The sequence below is a fragment of the Mus musculus genome, chromosome 13 (genome assembly GCF_000001635.26).
Source record: "Mus musculus strain C57BL/6J chromosome 13, GRCm38.p6 C57BL/6J".
Taxonomy (NCBI): Eukaryota; Metazoa; Chordata; class Mammalia; order Rodentia; family Muridae; genus Mus; species Mus musculus.
In genome coordinates, this window is record NC_000079.6 from 38490978 (window position 1) to 38511282 (window position 20305).

Below are 20305 nucleotides of genomic sequence, written 5' to 3' on the forward strand. Positions count from 1 at the left end.
GAAAGAGAAGGAAGGAAGGAAGGAAGGAAGGAAGGAAGGAAGGAAGGAAGGAAGGAAGGAAGGAAGGAAGGAGAGAAAAGAAAAAAGAAAAAAAATCACATTTAGTTTTGGTTTTTGTTTTGTATCAAAGAAGTTCTTCCAAAATCTGGAAAAACTCAAATCTGAAACACTTTCCGTCCGGCCCCAAATGTTTTGATTCTCAACCCTTACTAAAGCAGAACGAGCAGGTGTAAGATGTCCGGTGAGGCAGTGGCTGTCAACCATGGGCAGTGTCTGCGAGTCAGGGAACCCCTCAGTCTAGGAGATGACAGAGAGAAAGGAAGTTGTGTGAAGCCCATGGAGTCTCAGCGTTTATGGGAAACCTTGTCTGGTTTTTAAGGCATGTAGCTGAAAGGAGATGGAAGTCACGTATTGACTAAGTGCCGAGTATTTCACCTCAAAATCCTAGGTCTGCATTGGCCTGGGGCCTTCCTGCAGCCTCTAGTACTGATGGTGCTGGTATAAACAAAATGTAGACAGAAAGCCCAGCCCTTCCGAGGCCTGGGAAGAGGTTCCTGAAACCAGAACTCTGAACCCCAGAGGGTCCCCTGCACTTGGCCTAATGTGGCAACAGAAAGAGCTGGCACCTCCTGCATCCATCTCATGTTGTTCTTTAGGTGGGGCGCATTAGGAGCAAAAGAGTTTTTTCTTCTTCTTTTGGTAAGATAGGGCTTAGAAGTCCAGAGATGAGGCAAGAACCGCCAGGCCTTGGCAAACAGAGGTGCCAAGAACAGCTACTGCTTTGTTTTTGCCCTTGACATTTTAAGAGAAAGGGGGAATAAGAGTAGGTATACCCTCTGCAATAGAAGAAGACATGAACAAGAGACAGACAGACAGACAGACAGACAGACAGACAGACAGACTCAGGTTATCAGGCTTGGCAGCAAGTGTCTTTTTCCCTGCTGGGCCTTCTCACTGGCCCTGCCCTCCTATCTTAAAGCAGAGAACCATATTGGATGGTTGTGGGCCAGGTTTTGCTTGCTGTGTTAAGCTTAGAGCAGCCAGATATTCTTAATGGCGTGTTTTGACACTGATACTGGGTGTTCACGGCAGCATGTCCCAAAGCTGCCTAGGCATCCTGAGGCCAAAGACAGACTTTTGGCTATATTTGGAGCTAGGATGTCCCTGCCTCTGACCCTCCAAGGCAGCACCCGTGGCTCTCCTGTGCTCAGATCCGCCTGGGTAGCATGGCACCTCTTCTTCCTCGTGGTTCTGAGCTGGGGTCTGGAAGGAGCTGTAGCACCTTCTCAGTCAGTGGCAGTGCTGATGATTTGTGCCCAGGATGCCCATGAGTCTGACACCATGTCCATGGGCCCTGTTGCTGGCCTGGGGGCTATAGTGGCTCTGGGTTTTTTGCGGTCTTGTTTTTGCCTCTATACCTTCTCCTTTCTCTACCCCACTTGGACAAAGCTGTGATTTGTTTTCTTTTCTCCCATTTAAGTGGATATGTCCTTATTAAATTTTATCTGCATACTTAAAGAAAAAAAACGCAACAAACCTGGCCTTTCTCAGACTCCTCTTGTAAACAGATATCAAGGTTAGTTGGGGTAAAGGGGAGAGTTTCTGGTTTTTGGGGTTTTTTTTTTCAGCCATCTGTCAATCTGTAAAAACAAAACACACAAAAAATAGGGTCAGCATCATCCCACATAGAACCCAGGGCACCCACCCCTGAGCTACAGAAACAAGTATTGTGAAGGTCATTTACCTCCACAAATATTTATATGCTCTGTGCCAGCCCTCACCATGGGACTGTAAGGAAACACAGGCTTGGCCAAGCGAATATCTATCTGTAGGAAAAGAAACAGAAGGATAGAATTCCTGCTTTTCCTCTCTCCGGCCCCAGTCCTTAATAACAAAAAACGTCAATGTCTGGCCATAAAAGAATTAGCTTCTCTTTCCAGAAAGTTCTCTGAGCTGAGCACTGAGGGAGTCAGAACCAGGGCACGTTCACAGACAGCTGGGATGGTTGGGAAGTGTGAGATGAAGTCCTAGGACTGTCATCTGTGGTGTGCCACAGAGAGAAAAATTGAAACCTCGGGGTGAGGAAGGTGTCCCTGTCTGTGTTCTGACAGTAAGTTTCAAATACTGACCAAGTGACCTTTAGTTCAGTTCTAACAAGCCAACTCATTAAAGCAAGGTCCTCAGCAGGATTGCCCTGCCCCTATTTCAGAGACCAGCCCCAAGGTGAGGTCACCAAGCCACCCATACGTCAGAATATACACATATCTGGAAATGTCACTAAGTCTCGTGGTCCTGGGCTTTTATTTGGTAGCTCAATCCATTTGGTATTGCTATTACAAAATAGCTGCAACTGAGTACTTATAAGGAAAAGCTTATTTTAGCTTATGGCTTGGAAGCTAAAACGTTTGGCCAGCTCTGTGTGACAAAGACCTCAGGAAGTGTCAATGGTATAGAAGACAGATTCACAGTGGACCCAAGAACAGAAAATGATACATATGAAAGGCAGTAGACATGGGGTAGCCTTGCTTTATAGGAATCTACTGTCACGGTAATGGCTCTAGTCACTAGAAAGGCTTATTCCACCTTGTGAGGTAGTTCCCCATGACACTGTTACCTCCCACCAGGCCCTCTCTAGCTCCACCCTCTTAACGATTGAGGACCAAGTTGCCAGCATGCAGACCTTTGAGCAGCAAACATACCATATATGAACCATAGAATACGGGATTCTGACGCTGTGCAAAATCAAATCATTGGCCACATGGTTATTATCAGTCTCCAGAGGTGAGGCAGGGCCAGAGCTCCAATCCTCTTACCATGCACTGGGCTTTTCTGTGACCAGTACCCATGTTGAAGCTCTCTAGGGGCCTATGGTGAAAGATATAAGTGTGGGTGTGTGACGGGGTCTTGTTATTGTAACAAAGACACTTCTATCGGGAAACTCTAAGGTTTTCTATGCCCTCAGCTAGGAAAAAAAGACAAAAACAAAACAAAACACATGATATATTTTTTGAGACAGGGTAGCACTTTGTAGCCTTGGCTGACCCAGAACACACTATGAAGTCCAGGCTAGCTTTGAACTCATGGCAAGTGCTCCTGCCTCAAATTTTCCAGGTTCTTAAATACTGGGATTACAGGTATGTACTATCATGCTTAACCAATACATACTTTATTATTCTACACTGCTGCTATCTGCCTGGCCTATAAAGAAAAATATTTAGAAATCTCTGTATTTTATATGGCCAGTGATTCTAAAACTGATCTAAAAGATTTTGAAGGAAGTTTGGAGGAAGAACAAGCTAGAACTAGGTTGATTAGGGGCATTCCAGGTGAGACCCTAGGTAGGGGATCAAATAGTTGACAAGGACAGCTGGAATAGAGTACAGGGACACAGGAGCCTTGGAATCTTCAAGAGACTGAGCTCATGTACCCAGGTGACATGAGAGGAAAGAGAGATCAGAGGCTCAAAGGAAAGTGAGGAAGGCCTATAGCTGGGTATAAAATTTTAGATTAGTGGGGTTGTTCTTATGACATTTAATATTTGAATGAATATTTTTTGTTAGTTTTGCCATTAATCTACTTAATCTTCCTTTAATTTATGTTACCTTTGAGGATTCTTTTTTATTTACTATACTCGAATTTCTCCAGATTTTGGCATCATAGAAATTTATTTATTCCAATTAGGGTTCATTGTGCCTTTTTATTTAAAGATGTTTATCTTTTTTTTAATTTCTAGGAAATTATCAGAGCCTTTAGGTTTCCAAATATCATTTTCCCCCTATCACAGCTGTCTGGAATTCCTAATGGAAGAATTATGTTGGGTCTTTCAGTATGACTTCTATGTCTTTTTATAGTTTCTGACCATTTACTTATATTTGAAGAAATTTCTTTAAATGAATGGTCTGACTCTATCTACTTCTCTCTTAACTTATGACTAGTGCTTAGGTCTTTCATTCTATTTCCAATGCTTATTGGTTTTTATCAAGTTCTATTTGTTTCTCTCTATATTTCTTTCTCTCTTTTTTCCTTTCTCTCTCTTTCTTTCTTTCTTTCTTTCCTTCTTTCTTTCTTTCTTTCTTTCTTTCTCTTTCTCTCTTTCTATTTCTTATTATATATTACATATTATATGCTCATTAGTTTTTATAAAGTTCTATTTGTTTGTTTCTCTCTTTTTCTCTCTCTTTCTTCCTTTGTTTCCTTCTTTCTCCTTCCTTCCTTCCTTCCTTCCTTCCTTCCTTCCTTCTTTTCTTTCTTTCTTTCTGGCATCCACCTATCTTTAAATATCTGCCTACTCTTTTGCCATAGTGTTCTTGCTTTAGTATTTCCTGCTTTGCCATTATTGACTTTTCTTTTGTAGCCTTCTCCAGAGGTTACCCTGACCTGCAACCCATTCATTTGTGTGTCCTCTTCGGTTTCTTTCATTGAAGGGTTGTTTCCAACAGGAAGGGCTTGCCTGTGTGCGGTGGTTCAGAGTGAGAATCCTCTATACCTGCTCTGAACTGCCCTCCATGGTTGCTCTGAATTTCCTTCTCATGTAGACTTAAAGTGGAGAGAGAGTTCTGCAAGGTCAGGTAGGCATCATAGGAACTGACAGGGGTGGCAATGGAGTGGATGTGTGTATATTTAGAATTAGTAAATACTTGACCCACATCTCTCTTCCCAGGCCACTAGCCTCAGTTGACATGGTTTCTTTACAGAATTCTGAGTTCTGTACCCTTTCTTCTGATTTGGGGTTGGGAATTCTAAGAGGATAAGTGTTTACATCTAGTGCAAATACATTCGTGAGGTAACTCCTTGGTTTGTATAGTTGATTGACAAAGGCAGAGGTTGTGTGTGTGTGTGTGTGTGTGTGTGTGTGTGAGAGAGAGAGAGAGAGAGAGAGAGAGAGAGAGAGAGAGAGAGAGAGAGATCTGGATTCTGTATATCTTCTTAACCATGTAAGAGGAAGACTCTTCCTCCAAAAACTGGCTCCTTATCCTCCCTTCCTTCTCTGTCCTCTCCTACCTAACAAACGCATCCATGTGCCCTTTAAAACCATAGCTCTGAGCCCGCTGGTTCAAACCCCTTTGAAGTCTTCCTTCATGTCTCTAATAAAAAGTTCACATCATTGTTGGCATTCTGAGTCATTCATTTTTCCAGTTGTATCTCCCAACTCTTTATGAGTCCTCCAGTCCATCCCAGCAGAACTGTTCCCCACTCCCATTGTCCCTTCTACAAGCTTCAGGAGTCATTGATCCATGACTCTTGAGTTTTGACCTATGACCCTTGAGTATTGACCCATGACCCTTGAGTATTGACCTATGACCCTTGAGTATTGACCCATGACCCTTGACCATACCACTTGTATTCTGAGTTGTATTTGAGCTACTTGAGTACATGTAGCTCACAGCCTTGCTCAGACTCCAATTCTTGGAGGGCATAGCTATATGAAATCCATCTATCTGCTCCCCATGTCACAAAATAGCTCTTCTGATTGGCTGGAATGAATCAAAGTGCTCCCGTGTCTCCTGCAGAGGTTGTTAAGCCAGGCCAGTGGCTCCTGAACTGCACAGGCAGGTTCAACAGATTGTTTTGGGGGAAACTGCTGATTTTGGAATGATTGTTTCAGGACACATATATAGGTCTCAACCCCAGCAATGAGGCTGGAGCTCAATGGGAGAGCATGGTCTCACCCTTCCCTCCATTTCTGAGCCTCCTGGTTGGCTCCTGATCATAAAACTTCTTCAGGACATTCTTTTGGCAGGGGGCGGGGGGGGGGGGGACAGAAGCTATCTCCAAAGTCCCATGCCATGTCTGGATAGTTCACATCTGAAATATAGTCAATCCTGTTTAGTACAGCCACCTGTGTATCATCTTTCAAGTCCACTGGAAATCTCCACACATCCCTCTGTAAACCCTACGTGAAGCAGATTACACAACACACATCTGTTGCTTAAAGGTGCCCATTAAATCAACATCCAAATTAAATCAATCATCCAAAGCAAACACAAAGAGGAGAGTGCCCTAAAGCTCCATGATCCCTCTAACTCGGTGCCTACTCTTATCTCACTGTTTCAAAGCCAAAGGGGGTCTGAACACTTAAACAACTTTTCTTTTGAAACATGATTAGAAAAAAAAATTAATGATTAATTTCTTCAGTGGCTCTAAATTTGGGCAAACAACTGGAAGCTCAACTGAGCTGTTGTAGGGGCCACATGTGTCTAACAGCTGTCCTGAGCCTCATCCATTGCCTGGGATGTATGAGAGGAAACATTTCATACAAGTTTCTAAGTGAAGGAGCAAATGAGCTAACAAGTGTGTCTTTTTATGTCCTCCAACAGACTACAACGGCAGTGAGTTAAAAACAGCTTGCAAGAAGCATGAGCTCTATGTGAGCTTCCAGGACCTGGGATGGCAGGTGAGTCTCAGGGTAAGGAGGGTGTAGTAGGTGCCTTGATCTTTTCTCACCAATGGCTGCTGTCATCAGCTTCCTGGAGCTGCCATAGCAATCCAAGGAGCCCTCAAATGTTCAAGCCCCCTGGAGTTAAGACAGGAAAATCCAGCCTGCTGATATACCCAGTGGTGCACCCTGGTCCTTTTGTGGGTTTTCAAAGCTCTGTGACATCCTCAAACCCAAGGCCTACTTCTGTCTTACCTCATCCTTTCAAAGTCCAAGGGGATGGGCATATTTATTTGTACATTTGAATAACTTTTATTTTGAAACAGGATTACAAAAAAAAAAAAAAAAGTGATGCATTTCTCCAGTAGCTCTAAACTAGCTCTGCCCCTGCATAGAAGAACATGTTTGGCCCATACACCAAGTCCAGCTCTAGATGTGATGAGAAACGGGAGACTGACAGGAACATAATGGGATCCTGCAGAGGATCCTTTGGGTCCAAGTCCACACAACAGATCCCGGCTTCCAATGTTTTAACTGACCACGTTTCAGCTGTGTGTGTTCAGTGGATCTAGTACTCTGAGTTTCGAAGTTGAGCCTTTCTCTGGGCTATAGTCTCCTCTCCTCAGTGGTGGCAGCAGAAGCTACAGCTCCTGATCAGCCCCACAGTGCACTGTGCTAAGCTAGGATGCTCGGGACATTAGGTATACTGTGCGCACTTTCAACTGGCATTTTATTGGGGTGTAACCAAGGAGCATTTGTACTTCGAGCCATTCACCCATTCTCATAGTCAGGGTTTCACTGCTGTGAACAGACACCATGACCAAGGCAAGTCATTGAAAGGACAACATTTAATTGGGGCTGGCTTACAGGTTCAGAGGTTCAGTCCAGTATCATCAGAACATGGCAGTGTCCAGGCAGGCATGGTGTAGCAGGAGCTGAGAAATCTACATCTTCATCTGAAGGCTGCTAGCAGAATACTGGCTTCCAGGAAGCTAGGATGAGGGTCTTAAAGGCCCCACACACAGTGACCTACCTACTCCAACAGGGTCACACCTACTCCAGCAGGGCCACACCTTCTAATAGTGCTACTCCCCAGCCCAAGCATATACAAACCATCACACCCACTTAATCCCAGACCTAACAGGTTCCTAGCAGCTAAGAGCCCATAGAAAGACTGGAAGCTCTAGGGTCTGACAAACAGGCTCAAACTTCACTTGAATGTGAACTTGGGCAATTCCCAAAACTCCCTGCATGTCCCCATATTGTGCACCACGGACAAAGCCTTCTCTTGGGGCCACTGAGAGTGCAGATGGAATAGGGTTGCCTGGTGATCCTTCACTGCTTCCTTTTGCTTTATCTCAAGGACTGGATCATTGCACCCAAAGGCTACGCTGCCAACTACTGTGATGGAGAGTGTTCCTTCCCACTCAACGCACACATGAATGCCACCAACCACGCCATTGTACAGACCTTGGTGAGTGCTCCAACCCGGCTGTAAATGGGATCGAGCCTAGATCTGGTGTCATTTCTAACAGTGCCCTCCCACACTTCTATTCTGGAAACAGGTCCACCTTATGAATCCCGAGTACGTCCCCAAACCATGCTGCGCACCAACCAAACTGAATGCCATCTCGGTTCTTTACTTCGATGATAACTCCAATGTCATCTTGAAAAAGTACAGGAATATGGTCGTGAGAGCTTGTGGTTGCCATTAAGTTGAAGCTGGTGTGTGTGTGTGGGTGGGGGCATGGTTCTGCCTTGGATTCCTAACAACAACATCTGCCTTAAACCACGAACAACAGCACAGCGAAGCGGGATGGTGACACACAGAGGGATCGTGACACGCAGACACATCTCCCGCTGGTGCCTTACCCACGGAGGCTTTTATGAGGACCTTGTCAAGGGCTTTCCCAGTTCCTAACTGAGCAGTTGCTGGTCTGCAGGAAGCTGGAAGGCTTGTAGTACAGGCCTGGAAACTGCAGTTACCTAATGTTCGCCTCCCCCAACCCCGCCCGGAGTAGTTTTAGCTTTTAGATCTAGCTGCTTGTGGTGTAAGTAGAGAGTAAACTTGAAGGAATATTAAATATCCCTGGGTTGAAAGACCCGGTGGTGGCTCTACAGCACCCATCCCAGGGAGATTTTTGCAGACATCCGAATGGAGGGGAGAAGGGCACTCTTTCAGGTTCCATTCCCAGCAAGGGCAGCTCACACAGGACCTGCAGCCTGGCCATCAGCAGGCTCTGTGGAGGTGCCTTCTGTCTACTGTTGTAGTTACGTGTTTTGTGTTGACTCTCGGTGGTGTGAGAATGTACTAATCTCTGTCAAGACAAACTGTAGCATTTCCACCCCATCCTCCTCCCTCCCTCACAGAATTCTTTACTAGAACCCAAAGTAGACAGACCGTACTTTGTGGCAGAGCCATGAAGCATCTGCCGTAGCCGTCATTTAAGCCACAGAACAGCAGAATTTGATTCTACATCTCGTGGGCAGCCTGGCTGGACATGCGTGTTAACATCAGGAACACTGGCTCCAACATCGGCTCTGTAACCCCTAACTCTGCTCTTTGCCTTTTCCCTACCTAAGCATTCCATGGCTCAGGGCTAGAGTCTAAAGCCGAAACCCAGAGAGGGAAGGGCCCTGCCTGTAAGAATGGGTTTGTCAAGGTGAGCATGCTGTGTGTAAACCAAAACCACCATTTCCTCCTGTAGAAAGTAAGACTCAGACTGAATCTTAGAATATTTTTTAAATGTCCTTTTCACAATCATGTACCGGGAAGCCAATTTCATACTAAACTGATTAAATAATACATTTACAATCTGTAACTGTACTTACAGCCTTCTTTGTAAATAGAAACTATAATTTATTGTCTATTTTATATCCATTTTGCTGTAACATTTAAGCAAAGACCAGACTTTTTTTCTTTAAAAAAAAAAAGTTTATTTAGAAAGTATAAACCAAATTGTACCACTTGAGTTTTCTTTTCATATAAGACCATGATGCTAAGCTGAAGCCACTGTGAGCTGGGCCAACAGAACTGGTTTCCAAGGACAGCTGTGACCCACACGTGATTAATAATAAACGTTCATAACAGGCTGGCGGGGCGCCTCTGCTCCTGATGTTTTGGAAGCAGACGTGGTCTGGTTTCAAGTCTCCTTGCTACACGTCTTGTGCCAGGTGCTGATTTCACCCCGCTCGTGGGAGGTAGGTGAAGGGCCTGGGCACAAACACAGTGGTTCTGAGAACAAGACAGACAGAGGCATGACGTGGGCTGCATCTTCACAGAGTTACGAGCAGCGGCGTCTAATAACCTGGAAGGCGGGAACCGGAAGTAGCCATGCGATATCCAACCTTGGGCTTCCTAGGCAAGGGCAGCCCTGCCGACTGCAGTCTTTGGTCTGGAGGTCAGATGAATCCCACTGCTCAATCATTAGAGAGATGGTCAGCCTCCTTTAAGGTGGAGATTATAAAGCGAGCTGCTAAAAGAACTACTTAGGAAGAGAATCAGAAGCTGTTTCTAGGAAGGCCCGAGAGGAGCTGCAGAGACTCCCTGGTCCTTGGACCTGGGAAAGCCTATCGGGTGAGGACCCACCTTGTGGTGCATCCCATACCCTCCCTTTCTGCAGAAGACGTACATCTCCACACTCCACCCTATGCGAAGCAGACAAGAGGATCCTTTGAACAGCATGAGTATTTGGGGCACACATCAGAAGTACCATTTGTTATGGCTTACCTCTCTCCACTAGAGAAGTAATGAGACCCAGGAACCCAGCAGTGGCTATGAAGGGATCTCCAGGGCTCTGTGGGCTTTTGTTTTGAAATCTGTACACTATGGACCGACACCTTACTAAGTCAACAGTGCCGCAGGCCTCCTTCCCAAAACTCAGGCAATGCAACAAATTGCTCCTGCGAGATGATGTCCTTACATCCCTGGGAGCCAGCAGAGTTCAGCAATTTGGCTTTCCTTGACTGTATTTTAAGTTGCAAAGGGAGCCAATTTAATTCTGTCAAGAGAAGGGTTACAGGATGGATCGCCACTGAAAACGTTTGGTTTGCCCAGGGACTGTGAGCCATGATTAGAGAAACTTAAGGTCCGTAGTGTGTGGTGGCTCAGAGAGCACACAGGAAGCAACACAAGCTCAATACATTCAGCTTTCTGACTAACCACAGTGAAAACACGTGTGTCTGTGTGAGGTCACGCCTAAGCCCAGGCTGGATGACTTCCCCGGGGTCTCCTATAGTTCATCCTTTGCCTGGCGCAGAACAAAGCTGTGTAAGGAGTCGAGGTCTCTACCTCCGTTGTGTTCTCCCACTTTTTCACCTCCTCGGAAAAGCAGCAACGTGGGATAACCTCGTACCTTTAAAGGAGAAAGAGAGAGTGCTTTAAGCCACACACACACAGAGAGAGAGATGGTTCAGTCTGTAAAGTGCCACACACAGAGTAAGTATGAGGACTTGAATTTGGTTCTCCAGCATCCATGTACAAAAAGTGTGCTGGAGTACCCATCTAGAATCTCAGTCCTGCTGGGGTTGAGACCAGAGGATCTCAGAGCTTACTGGCGAGCCAGCCCAAGCCATCAGTGAGTGCTAGGTTCAGTGAAGTCTAAGAAAGACATCTGATGTCAATGTTTTAGAGTCCACACAGCACACGCACACAAACCTGCTCAGGTAAGGCTGGGAAATTCTGAATATTAGTGCTACTGTATGACTGGGGTATACACGAGGCCCTGGTTCTACGCCCTGCACCATACATGTAGAAGGCAAATTATAAATGGTACACACATAGCCCATCGTATGCTGAGCTCAGAAGAAACGTGCCAGTTAAACAGACCATCTCTCCAGCCATGGCCTTTTCCAGGGGTGTTTTGATTCGCTCATTCCTTTCAGCCCCATCCTTCAGCATGCCTGTTTATAACTGAAGGCTGAGCCCTTGGCTGGTTAAGACAAGACAGCTGCTGGACAGTTGTGGGGCTGTGAAAGGCAGCCTGTTTTGGTTGAGTGAAGCTTGCTCCAGAGACCCAGTAGAAAACTCTACAAGGGATGGAACAGTGAGCCAAGTTCCCAGAGACAGGTGCCTGATACCACAGAGCCCCAAGCTCTGGTATTCTAGCTAGACTCTACCCTCACAGTTACCTGACAATAGCCAGGTATGCTCCTCCCCACAGCTACCCTGCAACTACAAGATAGCCCAGCCCACTATAAAATGGGCTGCTTGGCTCTCCTCTCTCTTAAGCTCTCACCTTTCTTATTCTCATTTCTAGCCCTCCTTCTCTCCCCCCCCCCAAATCTCTTTACCGTCTCTCTTTCTCTCCACCTTTCTACAATAAAGCTCTAAAACCATAGACCATCTCTGTTCAAGGCCCTCTGTGCTTGAACTATGGGATAGGCTTTCCCCTAAAGAGCCGCGTGTAACCTCAGGCTTCAGAGAGAACCAAGGACTCTCACCAGCGTGCCCCCTATACCCCTGCCCTCTCCTCTCTTCAGCTCTGGGGATAATAGGGCTGCCCCTGGGGCCCCCACTTTGTTCTCAGCTCTTCCGAGACAGACAGCAGCGTCTGGGATGTCCAAGACAAAACTGTTATCTCTGGCTTCCGTGAGGCCCAGAGACCTTGGACCCCTTTCATCCCCCGAGGGCTGGGGTCCGTGGCTTCCCACAGCCAGACCCGGGGCTGAGTGGAGAGCAAGTGGAAGTCCTTCACGTCCACCCGTCCAGAGCACTGGAACTCTGGTGGGACGCAGGTTTTCTCCCACCCCTTTATCCCCCCACGTCCGCCGCCCAACAGCCGGTCAGCAGGCAGTACCCCACTCCCAACACGTCACATCTTAGGACCGTACAGCTAGACCCCAGCAAGAACCCAGAGCCCCACTCTGAAAGGCCAGCCTCCTCTGCTGCAAAAGGCCCTTTTTTTCTCAAATGGCACAACTCAAGATACAAATCACTCTCTAGGGAGGCCTGGCCAGAGTGAGCCAACTCATTCCATGATGCTGAGTGAAGGTCCCTTGGGGCACTGATCCAATCCTCAGCTCCACCTCCAGGCACATTTCGCCCCTCCCCCGCGCCTCCTCCCGGAGGTACCCACCGAGTACTTGCTGCAGACATTGCGCTCAGCGGTGCAGTCCACTTCTGCGATGGTGACATCTGACAAGCCTGGGAATTCCTTTTTAGAGAGCTCCTCCCAGGTAGGAGCCAGATTCTTACAGTGGCCACACCTAGAAGAGAGCAGGGGTTAGCTGTACCAAGATCTGGTCACCACACCCTCGTAGAATCAGTTAAAACCACCAAATTCTCCCACTGGGTGCACATGGGCCCGCCCTTCCTCTCCTAAGGAGGAAGTGAAAGCCCTGCCACCTTTGGTAGCCTGACAGAAGTGAGCAGGTTTGCAAAGTTAGACTCTGATCTCACAGAATGGTGAGCAGGGCTGACACCTAAAGTGACCGTGAGCAGCAGGGGGAGCGGGAATCACATGTGAGGTCACACAGTGATGGTGTAGATTGCACTGCCTGGGCAGGGCGTCCTTGATAGGTCATTCACAACAGAGCTCTGCTCAAATCTTCCCTTTGCTGCCGTTTGCTCTCTTTCTGCCTTCCCCACTTCTCTCTCCACTCACCTATCTGTACAGCTCTGGGGGCTTCTAAACTAAAAGGTTAATAGCATTGTGTGGCACCCTTTCTCCTTTGTTTCTCTTTGTAGCCCAGGCTGGCCACGAACTCACAGTCCTCCTGCTTTAGCATCCCTGGTGCTAAGACTTCAGGCCTGAGTCTCCTTTCTATTCAAGGGCAAAAGCTGCCCAACTCACGGGTCACATCCTCCTTAGCAGCACACCTGCATGCAGCAGCACCCCCGAGTGCACGAAGCACCAAGCTGATAGGGGTGTCACGGTGACCACTGTGTATTTGGGTTGATCATCTCTATGGACTGTGCTTGTTCAAATGGACTGTACTGACAAAGACATAAGGAAACTGAGGTTCAGGGCCATCACAGGACATGCAGGTTACAGCTGTTCATGGAAGTCATAGAACCCATCTGTCCTCCAGTGCCAGGCTATCTAGGTCTCGGTTTGCTCTCCGTCCACTGAGATTCTAGTCCCCGAGGACCCCGTGCCAGGAAGGTTTGGGTTACTAGGTCACGTACTGAATGGCTCGACGAGAAAGCTGAGCCCATCACAATTCACTGATGGTTTTGTTTGTGCCTAAGTAGGCTGAGCTTTAAAAGTGAATGCTCATCTTCCTCTCTAAAATAACGGTTGCTGCACGGGGTACAGTAGAGTCATTTCCTGCAAGGTGGCCTACGTGTGAGTGTGACCCGTGCCCACTCCGCTGAGACACATGCTGTGACAAGGAGCACTGGCACAATGTCTGAGATGGCAACTTACCACGGAGCATAGAACTTGACGAAGGTTATCCCCTGTGCAATAGTGTCCTCGAAGCTCTTCTCGGTGAGTGCCAGCACAGTGCCCTTCAGGGGAGAAAGGTCAATTTAAACACACTGATTAGAGCAGAACAGGGCAGAAGATGGGATCTGGCCAGAGCAGCCTACAAATTACATGCAGGGCAGCCATATGATCTCTTGATGGACAGAGACATTGGCACAGGGACCAGGGTACCAAGTCCAAGAGCTGCCGAGGGGTTGTGGGCAGGACACTGAGACCCTTCACAGACCTTCCCACTTCCCAGACCTCTGTTCTACCCATAATCAGCCCATGGGCTTCAGGTACTGTCTACCAGGGCTCTGCAGCATGGACCAGTCCATTCTAGGCTAGGCCTATAGCTCCCAGGCTTGTAGCCCAAGATGCCTCTGTAGGTCTGCATGAGCTCACATGCTGTGTTTCTCTCCTGCCCTGCCTATCTTCAAGCATCCTCTTCTAGCCAACAGGGACCTGTTGCACGGGTGTGGTGGATGGTTTTTATTATACCCATATCAAAGGGCCTCTATGTACTCTGATGTACAAAAAACTGCATGGACCCAACTCAGGCATTTTAAACAGTTCTTCATGCCAGTGTTCAGCAGCCCCCTCAGAGGCGCTGGGGTGCATTCATCACACAATCTGGACCTCCAACAGTCGGTACACGGGATCCATGTACTGACTACAAACACTACCATCCTACATCCAGATAAGCAGCCATGTTCTCCGGGAGGCCAGATTAGAGATGGAAAACTTCGTTATAAATAGCCATGGTGTTTGATGAAAGCACTTGCAATGTGTAATTACCCTGTTAGGGATGACACACATGCTCCCCTAACGTGGGTGGTCATGTTTCTTAAACCAAAACTTAAGGAATGAGACCCTAAGCTTGAGGAGGCTTCTTGCTGCCCGGGCAGGGGCAGCTGACAGCACTGATGTATCCAATTTCCAAGTACTGAGTTTTCTTGAGTTCCAGTGTGCGTCACCCTCTCTCTACATGACGGGTATTCAGTGAGTCACTGCCCTCATCCCAGGGGACCGGCCCATGACCCCCAGTGTCCCACTGTCAAAGGACGAGCTCAGCAGTGGGAGCTGAGACAACACTGTCCCCACAGTTATACCTTGGTGTCCACAAGATGCTGGTGCCAGGGGCCTCCCTAGTCCACAGTCCAAGGATTTGCACCCATGAAATGACTAGGCAATCTGCATGGAATATACACAGATCCTCCCATAGACTTTAACTGCTACCTGTCACTCACTGTGGCCCTCCTGCCCTGGTCCTGAGTGCTGCACTGAGTGTTTGCTCCATCCTCTCTTATATACAACCTGGAAACCAGTCCCAGGCAACCAAATGTCCCACCCCCCACTTCTTACTGTGTTTGGGTATCTGCCACCATTGGCCAAAGACTCCTCCTATTGGAGTGACCTCAGAACCCGCCTCTTTTCTTGCCCCCTGCCCCACCCCCTGAACTATCCTCACTAGAGTGGGATCCTTAGGCTCCCCTCCTCCTGCCCCCGCTGCCTCACCCTTGCTTTGGGGTCTCCTTGTCATTCAGAGCCCAATGCCTCAGCAACTGCACATCATCTTCCTGAAGCTGACCTACTCCAACCTGCCAGGGCTCCACCCTCCAAGCTTCTATCCCTGGCTGCTCTTTGGCACCCCTTTACTGGACCTAGTTCCTCCCAGTGCTTTCCTGATACCCAACAGCTGATTCTCCTGACCGTATCTGGCTCCCATGCGCCCCCATCTGGCAACTTGCTCATGTCTCTTCTCTCTAGGCTGACTACCTCGTTGGTGACTACCTAATGGATGACACATTTTGCGATCCGGCTACCCCATCTTCTCCATAGCCCTTCCTGATGCATATCTCCCAAGAGCCTTTGCTACGGGGCCAAAGTGAAATGACAGCGGCCAGCTCAGGAGGGAACAGAAATGGGGCCAGGGCAGCGGAGAAGAGTCACAGCAAACTCTCACATACACATCGTTCCCAAGTAACTAGAGCAAACGGACAGACTCTGGAGGCTTGACACCAAGCATCTTCCCTCAGGGATTCTCAAGGGACACCTCTGCTGACCTTGTCCACGAGGTGCATGTAGCAGTAGACCAGAAACAATTTCACACTCAGAAGACCCCATGTGAGAAGACTCTATAGATACTCAGGTCCCTCTCCCTCCCCATTCTGACAAACACCTACCTTGTCACCCGTGGGCTCAGCAGCCATCACTGGGGCCTCTGACGGCTCAACAGTCTCCGGAGCTGCCTCTGAACCCTGCAGCTGGGACTGCACATAGTCTCTCAGTGACTCCAAGTCCCGCTTTCCCTTGTACTGATCCACCTGTCCAAGACACACGGGCTCGGTCAGCATTCTTGGTCGTATGCCATCCCACCCCATCTGTCCGGTTAGACCCCTATCAGGAGTCTCAGCGCCAGCCGTGTGTGTGTCTCTTGTGAGCAGACACTCCCACTCAGATGGGAAATTAGATTGATTTCATCACCCCCATCCCAAGCTGTACATCATCAGAGTCTAAAGTAGGGGCTAGCTGTTCATCCATTGACTTCCTTGAGAATTCTGAGATGCTAACCATGGGCAAGGCATTGAAGGAGAGGGGAGGCAGAACCCCACCAGGAGCAAAGATTAATCTCCTTCTGAGGGCTAAAAGGTCGTTCATACCGGAGCACAGGCGTCCAGGGCCTGCACAGGTGTCTAATTTCAGTGGAAACCCAAGCTTACCAAAATGCCTCAGAACAGTTTGGCAAATGCCAGTTTTGTATTTACTAGGTCTATCAGTAAAGGGAAACACACACATTCACACGCATTAAACAGTACACGTTCCTCCAACAGCCGACAGTAGCCATCTCCTGTATCTGTACACTCTCAGTAACTCAGCCACAGTGGCTAGTGGAAAGGTTATCCCCACACAGCACACAGGAGCTAAAGACCTACCTTCTTAGCCAGGTGGTGGTGACGCACGCCTTTAATCCCAGCACTTGGGAGGCAGAGGCAGGCGGATTTCCGAGTTCGAGGCCAGCCTGGTCTACGAAGTGAGTTCCAGGACAGCCAGGGCAACACAGAGAAACCCTGTCTCGAAAGACCAAAAAAAGAAAAAGAAAAAAAAAAAAAAAAAAAAAAAAGACATACCTTCTTGCCATCTCGAAACCAGAGCAGAGTTGGATAGCCTCTGACCTGATGCTCTGAGCAGACAGCGTAGTGCTGCGTGCAGTCAACCTGAAAACAGAACCACAGAGCACTCAGCTGGCTTCTCCACAGCCTTGCAAAAGGCACTATCAGACCATTTATACTTAAAAAATAAAGTTTTAATCCAGATCCCAGAGCAACCGTGGTAGCAATCTGCAAGCTTTAAGAAGACTCTGCCTAGAAGCCACCCACAAATCCACCCACGCTAATGGAACGTGGTGAGGAGATTTGTCTTGAGATGTGGGATTTATTTGAATTTAACTGAAAATGGCAGGTCTAGGAAGTCCCATCGTGTGGGAAGGAGTGTGAGGCAGGCTGCAGAGAGTAAGACACTCACCGGACACTCACCTGGGCATTTCCCAATGCTAGGAAACCTGATATCACTGGCACTTACATAGTTTCAAATCAAGGGTGGGGGGGACGACGACAGCTCAGTGACAAAGCATGTTAGCATGTGCACAGGTCCCTGTAGTTCAGTTCCTGTGCACACAGCCCGACAAACTTGAGCAAGTGGCCCGTGTTTAATAAGAGCATTCAGTAAGCGTAGCATTAGAAACTTGTCCAAGTAAGCATTTCAGTAGCTATTTATTCTGGTGGGAACTGAACCCAGGGACCTGTTCATAGGAGGCAAGCACAGCTGAGCTACATCCCCTGCCCTTTTCTTAAGATATTTTTATTTTGAGATAGAGTCCCAATGAGCTGTCCCAGCTGGCCTTGAATTTGTAATCCTCCTGCCTCAGACTCCAGAATAGCTGAGATTAGAGACCTGTACCATCAGGCCTGGCTCAGGTTACTACATGTAAAGCAAGATTCTGCTTGCCTGATATTTTTACAAGCATTATTTTTTAATTTTTTTTTTTAATCATTAAAATTGGCCAAGCGGAACTAAGCTGGCTTTCACTGTGTCAATAAAATGGGGTTTAAACTATGTTAAGCGGTAAGGCTGCAGCAAGAGCCATTAGGTGTTAAAATGAGGTCCAGGAAGCTTCCAGCTAGGTCTGTGAGGGGCACAAGCATTCTCCAGGGAGGGTCCTGTCTAAAGCAATGTCCCTCACAGCCTGTGACTGCTCATGTCTGCTTCTGCTCAGAGCCTTTACTGAATAAAGTAGAGACAAATCACCTCCCACAAAAACTCTTAATTTGAAGTAAGGATGCCAAGACGGATGCAGGACAGAAGGCAAGATGTATTTTCGCCTTGTATTTCCACACAATGTTCAACGACTGAAATAATCAGCATTATTGATCATGTCAGTCACTGTATTATCCGTCAATGGTAGACTACGACATTGAAAGCAAAACAGACAAAAGGATAGAATCCATACAACTCACGGTGAGAATAACAATGTGCCCAGCATCACCCCACCCCCAAGGGCCATGCTAAACAGCAGACTCTCATCTGCCGATACACCACCCAGCCATCCATCTTGTTTCCTTTCTGCAAAGAAGTAACTGAGGGGAGACATCTCAACCAGGGCCAGCCTGCCAGGTCTACCACCCCCAGCTTCTGCTTCTGATCGTCATACCCAGACACGAGGCACCTCTTCTGTATGCAAACAAGCCCTGCAGCACGTGGGGAAAGGAGACATTTTTCTAGAGGAATTCCATAGAGAGTGAGCGACTGGTGAGCATCACAAAGTCAATAAGATTAAAAGTAGCCAGAAGCCCAGGGGCTGCTCTAGACAGTTCCAGAAAGCCCGGGCACACAGAAGTTGTTACACATTCCTTCTGGCTTCTCTGTTTGAACAGTTGGAAGGAACTGTGGCTAGCAGTGGAAAAGAGGGTTCGCCATAAAGGGTCTGCTGTGATCCTGTGTGAGTGCAGAACCCAGGAAGGACCCTTCAGGAAAGCTATTGGCTGAGCTCCACAGATACCCAGTGAACATTCTACAAGGCTCTACCCCATATCTTTGCACAGCTCCAGGGCTGCCAATTCAGAATTGGCCATTCCTTCAGAATAAATTGGCCAAGGCCATAATGTATCTCCATCCTGTGGAAAAGCCAGCAGACTCCAAAACCAGGCTGCCATCTGTGAAGGTGAAATGAATTGTCAAGTGGCACACTAACTGGAATTAATAAATCAAGTTTGCAACTTTGCACACAGAATGAATAATGGACTACTCTGCTAATTAATCTGGCCCAAGGCAGACTGTTCCAGTTTAACACGGGCTTGGACTTACCTTGCCAATCTTGACGGTTTCAGAATGTTCAAGGCCCAGAGCCAGCTGCTCCCAGGTTGGAGCCAGAGCTTTGCAGTGACCGCACCACGGAGCGAAGAACTTGATAAAGTGGTTGCCTGCGGGGAAGGCCAAGGCGGAGAGGAACAGGAAGAGGCAATGGGTTTACACCACAGAACCAAATGCTGGACTCAAGAATACAGCTTTGTTCCCTTGCTTAGAGATCTCAAGTCCTTCTGAGAAAAGGGGCTCACCACCACCTATGTTTGTTTATATGGGCATTCAAAACAATAACTCAAAACCAAATTGGTCATCTTTGAAGGGTAACAGAGAACCAACTCATGCTAAAAGAAAACTGGCAAAAAGGGAAAGAGCTGCACATTTACCATGCCTCTTTTTCTCGACCTAACACTGCAAGTGATAAATGAAGTTAGCACCAACTAATCTGATGAGGGAGGGCCCACACAGTGGCCATGAGTACTGCTCCAATCACAGGCAACAGATCGTCAGAGGCACTAGCAGTCATAAGGCCCTCCAGCACCCCTCCAAAGCATATACGGGAAAACCATGACAAGGTGGTATGTGATCTACCAGAGATTTGACCAGCAGAGTCCAGACTTCAGAGAATTCTGCAGGTCCACAAGCCATATGTGCTCAGCAAAGAATGCAGAAAGAAATGCTGGGGAACATGTAGATCAACAGAACCTTGACACAGACACCCTCAGCCTTCAATGAGTGTACAAATGCATTTAAGATTCATAAAATCCACAGAGACAAAGTTTGGAGCTGAGACGAAAGGATGGACCATCTAGTGCCATACCCGGGGATCCATCCCATAATCAGCCTCCAAACGCAGACACTATTGCATACACTAGCAAGATTTTGCTGAAAGGACCCCGATACAGCTGTCTCTTGTGAGACTATGCTGGGGCCTAACAAACACAGAAGTGGAGGCTCACAGTCAGCTATTGGATGGATCACAGGGCCCCCAATGGAGGAGCTAGAGAAAGTACCCAAGGAGATGGGGGGATCTGCAACCCTATAGGTGGAACAACAATATGAACTAACCAGTACCCCCCCCCCGAACTCGTGTCTCTAGCTGCATATGTATCAGAAGATGGCCTAGTCAGCCATCAGTGGAAAGAGAGGCCCACTGGTC

At 47.7% G+C, this 20305-nt stretch overlaps 2 protein-coding genes across 4 annotated transcripts in view; one reads left to right on the plus strand and one right to left on the minus strand.

Annotated features, from left to right (window-relative positions):
* The window catches only part of Bmp6 (bone morphogenetic protein 6), a 154599-nt gene extending 145262 nt beyond the window's left edge, over positions 1-9337 (plus strand). Inside the window, exons 5-7 of the mRNA NM_007556.3 lie at positions 6318-6394; positions 7740-7850; positions 7942-9337. Of these exons, the coding sequence (NP_031582.1) occupies positions 6318-6394; positions 7740-7850; positions 7942-8091 (338 nt within the window). The 3' untranslated portion in view covers positions 8092-9337. The remainder of the gene's footprint in view (positions 1-6317; positions 6395-7739; positions 7851-7941) is intronic.
* The window catches only part of Txndc5 (thioredoxin domain containing 5), a 28559-nt gene continuing 17542 nt past the window's right edge, over positions 9289-20305 (minus strand). For all 3 annotated transcript variants that reach the window (NM_001289598.1, NM_145367.4, NM_001289599.1), the window contains exons 5-10: positions 19150-19265; positions 16917-17003; positions 15972-16112; positions 13747-13829; positions 12454-12583; positions 9289-10731 (exon numbers count right to left, since the gene is read on the minus strand). In NM_001289598.1, coding sequence (NP_001276527.1) covers positions 10609-10731; positions 12454-12583; positions 13747-13829; positions 15972-16112; positions 16917-17003; positions 19150-19265 — 680 coding nt within the window. In that variant the 3' untranslated portion in view covers positions 9289-10608. The remainder of the gene's footprint in view (positions 10732-12453; positions 12584-13746; positions 13830-15971; positions 16113-16916; positions 17004-19149; positions 19266-20305) is intronic.